Consider the following 14,905-nt stretch of genomic DNA (forward strand, 5'->3'; position numbering starts at 1 on the left):
TGATAAACCCATAGCCAATCTTATTTTAAAAAGGAAAGGAAAAATCTCAAATTCATGCAATAAGGAATGAAAACGGGGAAATCACTACAGACCCTGTGGAAATACAGAAGGTCATCAATACCTACTTCAAAGACCTTTATTCTAATAGGTTTGATAACACAAAAGAAATAGACAGATTTCTAAACACACATGAATTACCAAAGCTGGACTAAGAAAATGTAAAAATGCTGAATCACCTGATTTCAATTAATGAAAATGAAAATGTAATTAGAATATTACCAACAAAGAAAAGCCCATGTCCTGATGGATTCACAGCTGAATTAAACAAGACTTAGAAAGGAAGACTTAATTCCAACACTTCTTAAAATCTTCAGTGAAATTGAAAGGGAAGCAATTCTCCCTAACTTATTCCTGGAAGCAAATATTACCCTAATTCCAAAACAAGAAAAACTCAACCAAAAAAGAGAACTACAAGCCAATCTCCCTAATGAACATCGCTGGAAAATCCTCAGTAAAATACTGGCAAACAGAATGCAGCAAGTCATCAGGAAGATTATACAACATGACCAAGTGGGATTCATCCTAGGGATGCAGGGATGGTTCAATACACACAAATCAATAAATGTAATATACCATATCAATAGAGTCAAAAATAAGAATCACACAATCATTTCAGTAGATGCAGAAAAAGCTTCTGATAAGGTCCAATACTCATTTATGATAAGAACCCTATAGAAAATCGAAATAGATGGTCTTTACCTCAATCTGATAAAAGCCGTCTATGACAAACCAATAGCCAGCATCATATTAAATGGTCAAAAACTGAAATCTTTCACTCTAAAATCAGAAACAAGACAAAGATGTGCATTATCACCACTCCTATTTAATATAGTGCTGGAAATACTAGCCAGAGAAATTATATAACAGAGAGAAATAAAAGGAGTAAGGATAGGAAATGAAAAAGTTAAATTATCATTATTCGCAGATGACATGATAGTCTACATAGAAGATCCCTAAAACTCATTGAAAGACTTCCACATGTAATAACCAAATTCAGTAATGTAGCCGGAAACAAAGTCAACACTAAGAAATCAATAGCATTCTGTACACAACAAACTCATTGAGAGAGAAATGAGAGAAGCCACATCTTTCACAACAGCATCCCCCAAAATGAAATATGTAGGGACCAATTTAACAAAGAGAGTAAAAGATCTATTCAGTGAACATTACAGCATTCTGAAAAAACAAATTGAAGAGGATCTCAGAAAACTGAAAGACATTCCTTGTCCATGGATAGGAAGAACAAACATTGTGAAAATGGCCATTCTCCCAAAAGTGTTAAAACAGATTTAATGCAATTCCAATAAAAATACCATTAACCTACCTCACAGATCTAGAGAGATCATTCATAAAATTCATCTGGAACTAGAAGACACCTAGAATAGCAAAGGCAATTCTTGGCAACAAATGCAAGACAGGTGGCATCACAATCTCTGACTTGAAATTATACTATAAAACTAGTGTGAAGAAGGGGTCCAAACACATTCACTGGAAGAAAGATAGTCTCTTTAATAAGTGGTGCTGAAAAAACTGGCTCTCCATAAGCCAAAGATGAAAACTAGACCCATGCCTATCACCATGCACTAACGTCAAAATGGGTCAAAAACCTAAACATTAAAATAGAAACACTAAATCTGCTGAAAGACAAAGTAGGTAGGAACCTTGAAGACATGGGGGTAGGCAGAGAGTTCCTGAACAAAAGTCAAAACTGCATGGGAAATACTTCCCAGAATCAATAACTGGGATCTCATCTTATTAAAAAGTTTGTGTATATCAAAAGAAATCTCCAACAGAGTAAAAAGGAAACCCATGAATTTTGAAAAAATCATAGTCAACTGTCCCTCAGACAAAGGACTTTTTCTAGAATATGTAGAGTTTTTAAAAAATCAGACCCCTGAAATTCAAAGATCCAATCCAAAAATGGCATCTGAGATGAATACACACTTCTCAGCTGAAGAAATACAAATGGAAAATAAATACATGAAAAAATGTTCAGCATCACTGGTTATTAGAAAAATGCAATTTAAAACAACACTGAGATTCCATCTCATGCCAGGAAGAATGGCCAGGATCAAGAAAACTACCAATAACAAATGCTGGAGAGGCTGTGGGGAAAAAGAAAGTCTTCTGCACTGCTGGTGGAAGTGTAGACTGGTGCAAGCACTGTGGAAATCAGTCTGAAGATTCCACAAAAAGCTGGTATTGGAAGTCCCATTTGAATCAGCTATTATACTTCTGGGCATATTCTCAGAAAAATCGAAAACATGATACCACAGTGATATATGTGCACCTATGTTTATAGAAGCACAATTTGTAATAGCAAAATCTTGGATACAACCTAAATGCACATTAATTGAGGAATGGATAAAAAAGATGTGGTATTTTTTTACAATGGACTACTACTCAGCTATAAAGAAGGATCAAATTGGGGCTCTTATAGGTAAATGGATACAACTTGAGGCCATACTCATAAGTGAAAAAAATGAAACTCACATGTATAAATACTGTATCATGTCCATAGTGTAAGAAACTGAAAGAGTAAATAATACACAAAATCTTCAATAAACATTGTGAAAGGGTAGGAAACTGCTCAAAAGGGAAAAAATAACTCAAGTAGGGAAAAGGAGAAAGAAGGAAGGGAAAAGAAAATAAGATATAAATTTGTATATACACACTTAAGATAGCTAAGATGATTGTACTATTAGTTCTATTAGTTCTTGGAACAAAACAGTTAAAATTCATAGGATTAGATCAGTTTTGCATATCTATATCTGGTAATCTGAGTAACTGTTTTGAAGATAACTATGCAAAATAACAACCTTAGTTATGTTCCCACAACCTTGTTTTGAAAGACTGTATTGTTATTGTTTGGGGATCTTTGTTATTTATTTGTCTTTTTTTTGTTTTTCTTGTATTTTGTTTTGTTTTCCCTCTAAAACAGAAAGGATAGATGTACATGTATAGGCTTATACATGCTTACAACTTCTCCTAAAGAATTAAAAAGAATTGCTTTTATTACATGTAATGGTATGAACAGTTACTTTTAAAAATTTTTTATTTAAAGAGAAAAAAACAGAAAAAAGGTAGAAATAATATAGAATTTCAAAAAAAAATAAACAGTAAGAAATCACTACGTATTGTCCTCTCAGAAATAGTTGTTCAAGTTACAAAATTAAAGCATACAAAATGGACATTCAAATAGTGAGACTGCAAATAGTTCTGTTCAACGATCCAACAAAAACTTAGTAATATTGTTATCAATCCTACACTTAAACATACATGCAGTTATATCCTTTAGAGCACTTTCTTTTCCTATCTTTTTTTACAACAGCAATTACATATTTTTTATTACTCCTACAGTTTTATTACTCCTACAGTTCTTATTACCTTTTACACTAGAGACACAATGTGATATTCATAAATATGATTCTTATTTTACTTATGAGGATAGTCTCAAGTTGTCTCTATTTACCTATAAAGGCCTCAAGATCATCCTTTTTATAGTTGAGTAATATTCCATTGCATAAAAATACTAATCTTTTTCATCCACTCTGCGGTTGATGAGCATTTTGGTTGTTTCCAAGATTTAGCTATTACAAATTGTGCTGCTATGAACATGGGTGCACATATATCACTGTGACATGACCTTTTCAGTTTTCTGGGAAAATACCCAGGAGGGAAATAGTTGGATTGAATGGAACCTCCAATCCTAGTTTTCTGAGGAATCTCCATATTGATTTCCACAGTGGCTGTGCCACTCTACACTCCCACCAGCACTGGAGCAGTTGAACAGTTACTTCTAAGAAAACAAGACATTATGGTAGCCACTGCTGATTTTCTGTCATCTTATTTTGAGGTCCAATGATGCTTTTATTCTTTGTTTTGATTGGTTTTAGTCTGTTTTCTATTATTTTATTTCACTATGTATGGAGGTATGGACAACTATTTTGGGGAGAACAGGAGACATGGTGGGAGCCACTGTTGATTTCCTGTTGTCTTGTTTTGAACTCCTGTGTTGCTTTGCATTGTTTTTCTTCTGATCTGCTTTGTTTTGTTCTATTCTCTTTAAAATAAAAATAAATAAATAAATAAATAAATAAATAAATAAATAAATAAATAAAAGAAGAACAACACAGAAGTTATTTTTGGAGCAGTAAATTGTTTCTCAGGGCCAGTGCCAAGCTGGGTGGATGCCATGTTAGAGACAGCTAAGCCCCAGGCTACTGTAATGCTTCTTGTTATCTTCAAAATAGTTGCCTATATCATCAGGCACTATAAAATCAGACAAAATAAAACAATAAAACCAATCAAAACAAAGCAAGGAAAGCAATACAGGACTTCAAAGCAAGATAATAGGAAATAAAAAATGGCTCCAATAATGTATCTTGTTGTCTTTGAAATGCAATCAGATATAATAAAGTCAAGCAAAATAAAATGAAATAAAACCAAACCAACCCAAACAATGAAAATGACACAGAACTTTAAAGCAAGATAATATGGAATTAACAATGGCTACACCTTCAGAAGGAGATCCTCCATAGTTGCTATATTGCATTTTGTTATCCTCTAAATAGAGGCTCAGACCACCGACCTCAGACCTGTAACGTCAGTCAAATACTAGCACTACAAGTGTTAGGTTGTTCTTTTCTACCTCAGCAGCCATCCTCTCAGCCTGTGCTTCTCCAGGGCACCCAGCTGCTTACAGGGCAGGGAGTGCGTGGGAGTTTGGCTCTGCTTGTCTCCCAACTTGCAGGCTGGCCCAGCTCACAGGAAGGGGTTGGCTTCTTGTTTCTTTTCCCCATGGTCTGTGACTGCCGCTGACTAACAGGAAGGGATTGACTTATTGTTTCTCTTCCCAGTGGCCTGAGCCTGTCCTCAAGTGATTATTTTAACTATACTCTACCTGAATGGAATAAAAGCTCCAGTATGCCAACACAAGTGTTGACCATATCCTTGTCAACACTTGATAGTGTCAGTCTTTTTAATCTTAGTCTCATGACATCACATTTCCATGATGACTGATGAAATTGAATTTTTAAAAATGTTACTGGCCATTTTAGATATTTTCTTTTGTGAAGAGTCTATTTAAGAAAACCAGTTTGAGTTAATTCATCTTTTTATAGCAATTTATGGAGTTGTTCTGCATATATTTTGTGTGCTCTTTTAGTTACTTGATTCAAAAATATCTTTTTCCACTTTTATTTTATATATATCTATATCTATATCTATCTATCTATTATATATATATATATATATATATATATATATATATATATATATATATTTATTCTGTGGTACCGGAGATTGAACTCACGACTCCGTACTTGCCAGGCAGGCACTTATGCCACTGAGCTAAATCCTCAGCCCCACTTTTATTATATTAATGGAGTTTTTACTTTAAACAGAAAAAAAGTAAGAAATAACAGCAAAACAGTTTCAAAACAGGCTAGTAGGAAAGCAACAATAATCAACACATTGTGCATTGCTATCTTCACAGTACCTATTCAGAGTACAAGATACAGGAATGAAACATTATCTAGAAAATTACTAGCACAAAACTTTCCCCTCAGTGAACAAAGAGAAATCAGCTACATAACTATCTTAATGGTCTTGTGTTTATATATATTTTTCCTTTTCCTTTACTTCTTTTCCCTTTTCTCCATCATAGCTTTTCTCTTCTCTTGAACAGTTTCTTCCCTATTCACAATCCCTACTGTATGTTTTGGTCTTGTTTACACTTTCAGATTCTCACACCAGTGAGACAACACAATGTTAACGTATGTGCATCTGGTTTATTTCATTTAGGAGTATGGTCTCAAGGGGTATTCACTCACCTATAAAAGTATCGTTTATCTTGTTTATGACAGAATATTCCATTATATTAAAAAACTACATCTTTTTTATCCATTCCTCAGAGCATAAACATTTGAGTTGTTTCCAAAACTTGGCTATTACAAATCGTGCTGCTATAAATATAGCTGTGCAAGTATCACTGTGGCATGATGCCTGTAATTCTTCTGGGAAGATACCCAGAAGGGGGATAGCTGGGTCAAATGGGACCTCTAATCCTAGTTTTTAAAGAAATCTCCACAATGATTTCACAGTGGTTGCACCAGTCTACACTCCCACCAACACTGGCGAAGTGTTCTTTTCCCATATCCTTCCAGCATTTGTTGTTGCTTGACTTCTTGATAACAGCCATTCTTTCTGGAGTAAGATGGAACCTCAGTGTTGTTCTAATTTGTATCTCTCAAATGACCAATGATGTTGAACAGTTTTTCATATATTTATCCACTGTTTATATTTCTTTATCTGAGAAGTGTGTATTCATCTCAGATGTTCATGTTTGGATTCGGTCTTTGAATTTAGGGGCCTGATTTTTTTCAGTTCTTTATATGTTCTAGATTATAAATCCTTTGTCTGAGGGACAACTGGTATAATTTTTTCCCCACTCTGTGGGTTGTCTTTTCACTATGTTGGAGATTTCTTTTGTTGTGCAAAAGCTTTTTAATAAGGTGAGATCCTGTTTGTTGATTCCTCAGTTCCACTGCCTGTGTGGTCTGGGTTTTGTTCATGAAGTCTCCGCCTACCCTGTCTTCAGGATTTTGGCATGTGGAAAGCCAGTTTTTCCAGCGCCACTTATTAAAGAGACTATCTTTCTTCTAGTGGACATGTTTGGCTCCTTTGCTGAAGATAAGGTGGTTTAATGTATAGTTATACTTGCAACTTTTATTCTGTTCTACTGATCCTCATGTCTGTTTTTTTTACCATGTTGCCATTTTCACTGTGTTGGTTTTTCCTATCCATTTCAAGGGGTATTTTTCTATGTTCTGATCTTTTCTTCGAGCTCCTTTTTCAGAGTACTATAGTTTTCAATGTATAGCTCTTTTGTTAGATTGATTCCTAAGTATTTCATTTTTTTGGATGCTATTATAAAGGGTGTGGTTTCCCTAATTTCTCTCTCTGGGAGTTTGTTGCTTGACCTCACAATGATTTCAAAAAGGTGAAAGCAGGTTTATTTAAAAACCTACAACTATATGAACATAGTTAAATAATGTATTACTACACTGCAAGGCAAGGAACATCACTAAAGATGAAGGGGAATCCTCTGAGGAAAGATCTTTTATCACATGGAGCATTTGGCAAGTGAGAGAGAAAATGCTGAGCCACACCCAATTTCTCAGTTTAAGTACCACATTCAGACAAAAGTGAGTTGGTGCTAACAGTTCTGCATAGCTGGAAGGGATCACTCTAGGCCTTGGCCTTTAGGTATACAGTCTTTTCTCTGTAGATAGTCAACCTCCCTGCAGAAAAATATGCAGGCAGGTCATTTTAGCAAACAAACACATTCCAGATGACTCTCATACTTTAATCCATTTCCTTAATAGTTCTTGCTAAATCTTTCCACCTAGGCTATTAGCAATCATGTCTATGCACTGAAGTATTTAAAAAACCCTAAAAGGATAGGATTTGGAGAACTTCTGGACAGATCAACCTGTAAAACCTTACAGGAAGGTGAATGAGGCTTACATGTGCTAGGAGGATTGCATACCTCAATTCTTAGATTTGGAAGTCCAACTATATTATTTGTGTGTGTGTGTGTGTGTGTGTGTGTGTAGTCAATAGAAATTTCTGCCACGAATGGAGTATTCCTGTAGTCTCTTCAATTCTTGGATTAGTGAGTGTTTACTGGGTTCTTAGCAGAGGCTGGACCTCGTGTTAGGTTCTAGGGTTATTAAATGGAGTAGGCATCACACCTGACCACCTTCAGATAATCTAGTTAGTGGGAGAGTTGAGTACCTTTTTTTTTCTGTCTTTTTGAGTCAGAGTTTCACTATGCAGTTCAGGCTGGTCTAGAACTAACTTTGTCGTCCAGGCTGGCCTAAAATTCACAGTGATCCTCCTGTCTCAGTCTCCCAAGTGCTAGGTCCTAATGGGAGGGTTGAAAAAGTCCCACAAGGTGGTATCTCTCAGTACTTGTAATCCCAACTACACAGCAAGCTGAGACAGCACAACTGAAGATTCAAGTCTGGGGAATGTAGCAAGACCTTTTCTCAATCCCTAGTACTAACACACACACACACACACACACGTGTGGAGTGGAATCCAAGTCTTTTTCCTCTTAATTGATTTTGTTTTTGTGGTATAGAGATTGAACCCAGAGCCTCTGCATGCTAGGCAAGCACCCCACCACTAAGCTACAACTCCAGTCCTCACCCTTTTCTTTAAATTTCTATACTCTACTGCCTGGCTCAACATAAAGCCTTAGGTTAGTAAAGATTTGTTCAATGAAAAAACATAAAAGCAAAAAGATGTTCACAAACATGTTCTGCCAAATTGAAGTCAGATTTCTGTCCAAACCTCTCCAGTGGGGGTAATCATCTCTTCCCGCAAGAAGATCTGCATAATCACAGAACAGCTGGGCTGACAAAAACCTCAGTTAAAGCTAATTCTTCACTGACCTTTGAATGCTGACGTCAACAAACAGGAGCACATCCAGCATGGTGGAAGAGAGTCTAGTATTAAGACAAGACGCTCACCAAAGTCCTGAATGTTGGGCCAAGTATGGTCCTGGTACAGTTGTCCTGCACCTCTGCCTGACCATCCCTTCAAGCTTCACTAATTCTGAGATAGTTAGGGACCACCTTGTTGGAGTAGAAGCTTGGGACCCCAAAATAAACACTTGGGACCCTATAAACTATTACTCTTTGAAGCACGGCATGTTTCAACAGATACGTCATGGGACTCTGCTAGAACCACAGAAGAAGAATATTCACATGCAGTAAGAATTGTTGCCAAGGGGAAAAAAACCAAAATAAGCTCATTAGCTTTAGTTGTTCTCAGTCAATTTTAAAAAATCACTAATTTTGGAGGTCACACTGCAGGGCAATACATTCATTGTTAGTTTCCCACTAGCTTTGCTGTAAGATAACACCTCTGATGTATGAGCTATGACAACACTTGCCAAGGTTACTTTGCAAAAATTTAAAGGAAGGCACACTAGCTCTTCATCTGAGCCAACAAATATCTGGTAGGTGATATCTAAAAGGATGAAAGGTTTATTATCTCTGTCTTCATTTATGTCTCTCATTTGCTCTCTTAACTTTTGGGTCAGTTTCTACAATGCAGGTTTAATTTGACCACTGCACACTGGAGTTGTTATATGTTTCTTGTACCCCACCCTTGTGCTTTTCCCAAGCCCTGAAAGTTTTTATAAGGTTAGGATGTTCATGCAAGCTGATGACGCCAGCTGTAAAATCAACTCAGTGGTTCCTGAGCGAAGCTGGCCCTGTTAGTCCACTAAACACAAGGCCAGGATGTTTCTGCACAAGAAACAAAACAAAACAAACCTTCAGGAATCAAGCCCTTGAAAGTGAAATTTACTAGACGTTAGACCATTTCAACAAATCAATAAGAACCTGTCACTGTGTTCTACCAGCAGCTTGGTCCTTTTCTCCCTCTGTTGCTAGATCTCTCCAGCCAGCCACTTTGTCTGAAACTCCTTTCCTTTGGCCCTCCTTCCTAATAAAGCTTTGTGTTTGTACTATTTGGCCCCATCTCATGTCTGCTATGTCTGGGTCAAAAGATCCCATCAATAACATTATTCTATCTGAGTTTGATGAAAACAAAACTATAGAGTTGTTAAAGGATCAGGCCTTGAAGAAAATAAAAATTAGTTTGACTGGCTTAACTCAGGTTGTGCTTGAAAACTAACATCTTACCCCTATTCCCCTCTGAGACCTCAGGCTTCTCTCCTTCTCCAAGCAGAGGCAACAAGAATATCATTCATTTTAGGAGTGCTTTGTCTGCCATTCTGACCTCATTTGGAATGCAGGACAAATGATTTCTCATCAAAGTGGTAGAGGTAATCTGTCCTGTTTGACTGAACTGCTAACAACACTTTCAGCACTGCTCAATCATAAAACCTTCCTTGGCACGGGCCAGGGGTTGAGAAAAGTACGTTAAAGGCCATCAGTTAGAAACAAAATGCCTGCAACCCTGGCATGTGAGAGCGTGAGGCAGCAGTACTCAAAATTTGAGCAAGCTCAGGCAACTTAGCAAAAATATATGGTGGGGGAGAGAGGAGAGGAGAGATAAAGAAGAGGAGAAAGGGGGAAGAAGAAAGGAGGGAAGGGAAAGAGGAATGGAGAAGGAAGGGAGGGAAGGAAGGAAGAAAAAGGCTAGAGAAGTTTCGTAGGATGGTTTTGGATTCAATCCAGCCAAAAAAACAGAGAATTTTGTGGTATATGAATTATACTGCAATACAGTTGTTTTTTAAAAATAAATTGTAGAAACCTAGCACTATAGGAATTCAAGAAGGGGTAAAAGTGTTGAGGAAGCCTTCATGAAGAACTTGCATTAAATCTAGAAGATTAACTTGGTGAACAGAGATGTAGGGACAGGGACAAGTAGGGACCCAGAAAGATCCTAATGAGAGGTGCGGCACTGACAAACTGCGTGACACCACAGTAGATATGAAGGATTTGAAAAAGGCAGGAAATAAGATCAAAAGAGCAAGCTTCTAGTTTTAGGCTAATGAGGAATTCCAGAAAGATTCTGAGCAGGGAAAAATATGATAAAGCTAGAATTTCCAAAATATTAATATGATGGATTTACAGGGGAACAGATTGCACATACACATAAACACCACATAAAAGATTGCTATTATATACCCAGTGTCTGCCGTGATTAACGCCTGATCTAGAGGATAGTAAACCGGTAAAAGACAGATAAGCAAGATGCTAAAATTAACTGTTACTCAATCTGTGTGCTATAAATTTTCCAACCAGAATAGGCCTAAATATTTTGAATATTCAAAATAGTGAAACCTGCCAAATAACAGGTTTGCCACTGTTATTCTGTTGACCACCCAGGCCAACAGAACAGAGTCCTGAGTAGACTGAGAGTAACCGCTCACTGATGACAGCATCAGAGCACTGACTTCATCTTCAGTAGGTGCTCCTCACCTACAGGGCTTGACATCAGGAAAACTAGTTTCAATTCTCTTTTTCTTGGTAAAAGTTTTGGCTTTTGAAATAACCAACAGTTACAAACACTGAAGTTCTTGATGCTCTTCCTGAATGAAAGCATCAAGCTCTTACAAATTATTTTCTGGAACAATCATTTAGCAACTGTTCACCACGTAGCAGATGTTGTACATTATAATAAACCCCATTTAACCCTCCCGCACCTTCCTGGTAACTCCACTATATCCCCCTTATAGATGAGGAACTGTAGCACAAAGAAATGAAGAGATATGCCCACGATGCCATAGAAAATGATAAAGCTAGAATTCAAACCCAGACTGTATGTTCTAGGACCTACTCTCTTGTCCACTGTGTCTCCTGTGTGATCTTTACTTAATGGCACTGACTGCATAAATACTTTAGTATTTCTTCGTGATATTGTTTAAAAAGTGCTATTTATTAATTAAATGATAAACCTCCTTAAAATACTCTCCCTAAGGGCCAGCATTGTTTAGTTTTGTTGTCATTGTTTGTCTATCCCCATCACAGTGGCCAGCATTCATTTGGTAATCACTAAATATTTGTTGAATAAATTAATAAATGTTCACATTTTTCACTTGCCTAGAACTTAGTATTCCTTGAAGTGTTCTGCTCTGCACATTTTCTGTTCATGAGAAAATGTAGGAGTGGGTCCCTTGCAGGCTCTCGGGGCTGTCCTGAGGGTAGACCTCCCTTGCTTTCCGTCTTATGGGTGTTCCCTGACCTCCTCCTTTTGGAAGTAGTGCTCGTGCCTTTGGAATGGGCTTCCTCCAGGAAAGTCAGACAACTTCCAAAAGGCAGAAAGCAAAGAACATAAAACATGGCCTTTAATCAGTAAACCAATTGCATTCTCCACTCCTTTGCCACTCCTCAAAAGGAAGTACAAGCTGAAATTAAATTCTGGCTTGCTTTTTCAAAACTTCATGCCAGAATGAATTTTGTTTTTAACCAGTTAGGCAGTTCCATTTTAAAAGATGCGCTGGGTGCTCCAGTCCCGTTAACATGTGGATTCACCAAAAGGGGTCATGGACTTTCACAGAAATCTTCCTAATGTATTTTACTTCTTGGCAACCAAATTTAAGTTGATGATTATGATCTGTCAGATAAAAATCATCTAACATTAGAAACAGGTGAAAGAAAGTACTGAGTGAGCTTAATATAGTTCTGATTTGTTTATACAACACTGCCAGATCAATTTGTTCTGTCCATGAGAAGCTTGCAAAGGACTTTAGATGCCTCAGCAACTTCCTTCACACTGACCACTTCTTTTGAGCAGGAGACAGGTGTAAAGGACAGAGAGAAGGGAAGGAATTGAAGGTTTCCTGGTGAATTTCCAAATACTGGAACATATAAAAAATGAGAGATTATAACTATGCAAAATTATTATCCTCAGACAACAAAACAGGAGGGCCTGTATGTGTCAAATTCTTGCTCATTTGTTTGGTAGGCTTATAGTCTGATTGGTAAGTTGGGTCTATTTATCTACTGTATTTATTTGTCATGTCCACTTGTGTATATGACAAATACACAGACACACTTTCAGAGATAATAAGAACATACAGACTTAGATTTCTTTTCCTGAGTCCACCTACCTTCTCCATCTTTTTTGTTCTCACTTTGCTTTTCAGATAGAGACATTGCAAAGTAGAACCTACTACAATTCCATGGAATTTCTGTAAAAATAAAAAGATTTGTAATGAGAATTATTCATGCTGGTATTTAAATGTGTTCATGAAACTTGGAACTTGATCCCTGATTTACCTCTAATATACATAAGCTAGAATTTAGAATTTACATTTATCCTCATTTTAGAGTTATATTTTCAACACTTGTGAAACATTTTACTTCCTGGTAACCAAGTTTAAATTGATTTCCACAATCTGTCAGAAAAACATCTAACACTAGAAACAGGTAAAAGAAATTATTGGGTGATCTTAATGCAGTTCTGATTTGTGTATACTTCTAATAGTTCAATTGATAGCAGTACTTTATAACACTACATGGCACAGGTTAACACGTAGACTTTTACTTGGTTGAGATACAAATATTTTATGTCTAATAGAAAAAAATAACTTCAAAGTATAACTTATTGCATTTTAGGACATTAATTCATCTTACACATAATTTAGAAATCCTGTTAGAGATTTAGCTCAATGGCATAAGTGCTTGCCTCGCAAGAGCAAGGTCGTGATTTTGATCCTCAGCACCAAAAAAAAAAAAAAAAAATTAATAATAATTTAGAAATCTTAACATTTCTTTATCAAATTGACTATGAACATCTAGCTTCTAAATTTTCATTTGAGCTGGCCTGAACATCTTACTGTTTCCCTCATTAGTTAATGAATTAATAGTTTTGATATTGGTTCTTTTTATAATTATATAAAACATGTTTTTAATCCTTTGGAAATTTATATAGTACTTTATTAAACCTCATGCTTTCACCACACCAATCCTGCTTTCCTTCTTTCTCTCCATGTTTAATGCAACTCAGAACATATCAATCACGAATCTCTATTCTAACCAATTTCTCAGGCCACATAAATCACTGAGTGTAGATAAGCCAAGACTATGGATATTTTCACCCAAATCATCACAAACAAGACTACAATAGGGAGAAAAAAATCAAGAGAGGAGTAAAACCTTAAAAAAAAGGGTATTTCCAGCCATGAGATAGTAAACTGACAGAAAAAAACAAAAAAAAAAAACCAAAAAACCAGCCTGCTGGATTGAGGATATATCTCAGTGGCACAGTGCTTCAAGAGACATGGCACAGCACTTGTCTACCATGGGACAGTGTCGTGCTAGGTTCCATCCCCAGCACTACAAAACATACAATAAACAAAACCAAACAACTCTGAAAAAGAGACTTTGAAAAAGAGAATACATCCTCCATTTCTGCCCTCACTGCATTCCAAGTGACCACATTATGGATACAACTCCTATTTTAGTAAACTGAGGAGTTGCACCAAGGAACTTCAGGAATTAGGCAGTTAATGGAGTTGGATATAAAATAATAAGAAACAAGGAACTGAATACTATAACAAATTGGTGAGTGCTTACTTTCTACAAAAATTTAAAATAATTAAACACTAAAAAAGCCTTCCTTTGTACTTGTGGGCTAAAATTTTTTACTTCAATGTCAGATCTGTTTCTTTTGTTAAGAATCTGTGTTCTCTTAATTAATGTTAGCTGTTCCAATATCACATTCTCCAGGCACCCTGTCCAGTTTCGGGCCGTCCATACCTCCAAAGAGGCCTGGGTTTCCTCTTGCTGCTGAAGAGTCAAGGGAAGTGCGGGTGAAGCTCTGGATGGTTTCCCAGCCTGCCGGCCAGCAGGGGGCTAGTGCACACAGTCCTGCTGGTCTGGGCACTTACCCACTCTCACAGCGCTCCCTCAGCACACACACATCATATAGCAGCCAACTGGGAAGTACAGTTAGGGTGTTAAACTCAAGAGGGAGAGGAAAAAGAGAAGACAGGAAACAAAAAGTGAATTAGGAGTCAGAGATTTTGATTTTATTTTATTGTCTGCTACTATTTAATGTCAATATCACTTAAGACATTATTACCTACTTTTCCTCTCAAATTTCTTCTAGAATAAGAAAGACTACTTTTGTTTTGTTTTGTTTTTTTGAGACAAGGTCTCACTATGTAGTGCAGGTTGGCCTTGAACTTGCTTATGGTGATCCTCCTGCCTCAACCTCCCAAATGCTGGGATTACAGGCATACACCACTATGCCTAGTGAAAGACTATTAAAAACAAAATAGAAAATAAACCAGATAAGTTTTGCCTGAGCAATTACACTCCTAATCTTATTGGCTGACTATCAGTCTGTCCCA

General features: G+C 36.7%; 1 protein-coding gene across 8 annotated transcripts in view; it reads right to left on the reverse strand.

Annotated features, from left to right (window-relative positions):
• The window catches only part of LOC100727223 (phospholipid-transporting ATPase FetA), a 122,528-nt gene that overhangs the window by 64,484 nt on the left and 43,139 nt on the right, over nucleotides 1-14,905 (reverse strand). For 3 of the 8 annotated variants that reach the window (XM_063225861.1, XM_063225844.1, XM_063225848.1), the window contains exons 3-4: nucleotides 14,310-14,514; nucleotides 12,659-12,739 (exon numbers count right to left, since the gene is read on the reverse strand). The exons of 2 other annotated variants lie outside the window; for them this stretch is intronic. In XM_063225861.1, coding sequence (XP_063081931.1) covers nucleotides 12,659-12,667 — 9 coding nt within the window. In that variant the 5' untranslated portion in view covers nucleotides 12,668-12,739; nucleotides 14,310-14,514. The remainder of the gene's footprint in view (nucleotides 1-12,658; nucleotides 12,740-14,309; nucleotides 14,515-14,905) is intronic. 3 more of the 8 variants (XM_063225835.1, XM_063225853.1, XM_023565514.2) reach the window with 2 other exon arrangements.

The sequence above is a fragment of the Cavia porcellus genome, unplaced genomic scaffold, assembly GCF_034190915.1.
Source record: "Cavia porcellus strain 051 isolate PalLab524CR breed Dunkin Hartley unplaced genomic scaffold, mCavPor4.1 scaffold_1, whole genome shotgun sequence".
Classification (NCBI taxonomy): domain Eukaryota; kingdom Metazoa; phylum Chordata; class Mammalia; order Rodentia; family Caviidae; genus Cavia; species Cavia porcellus.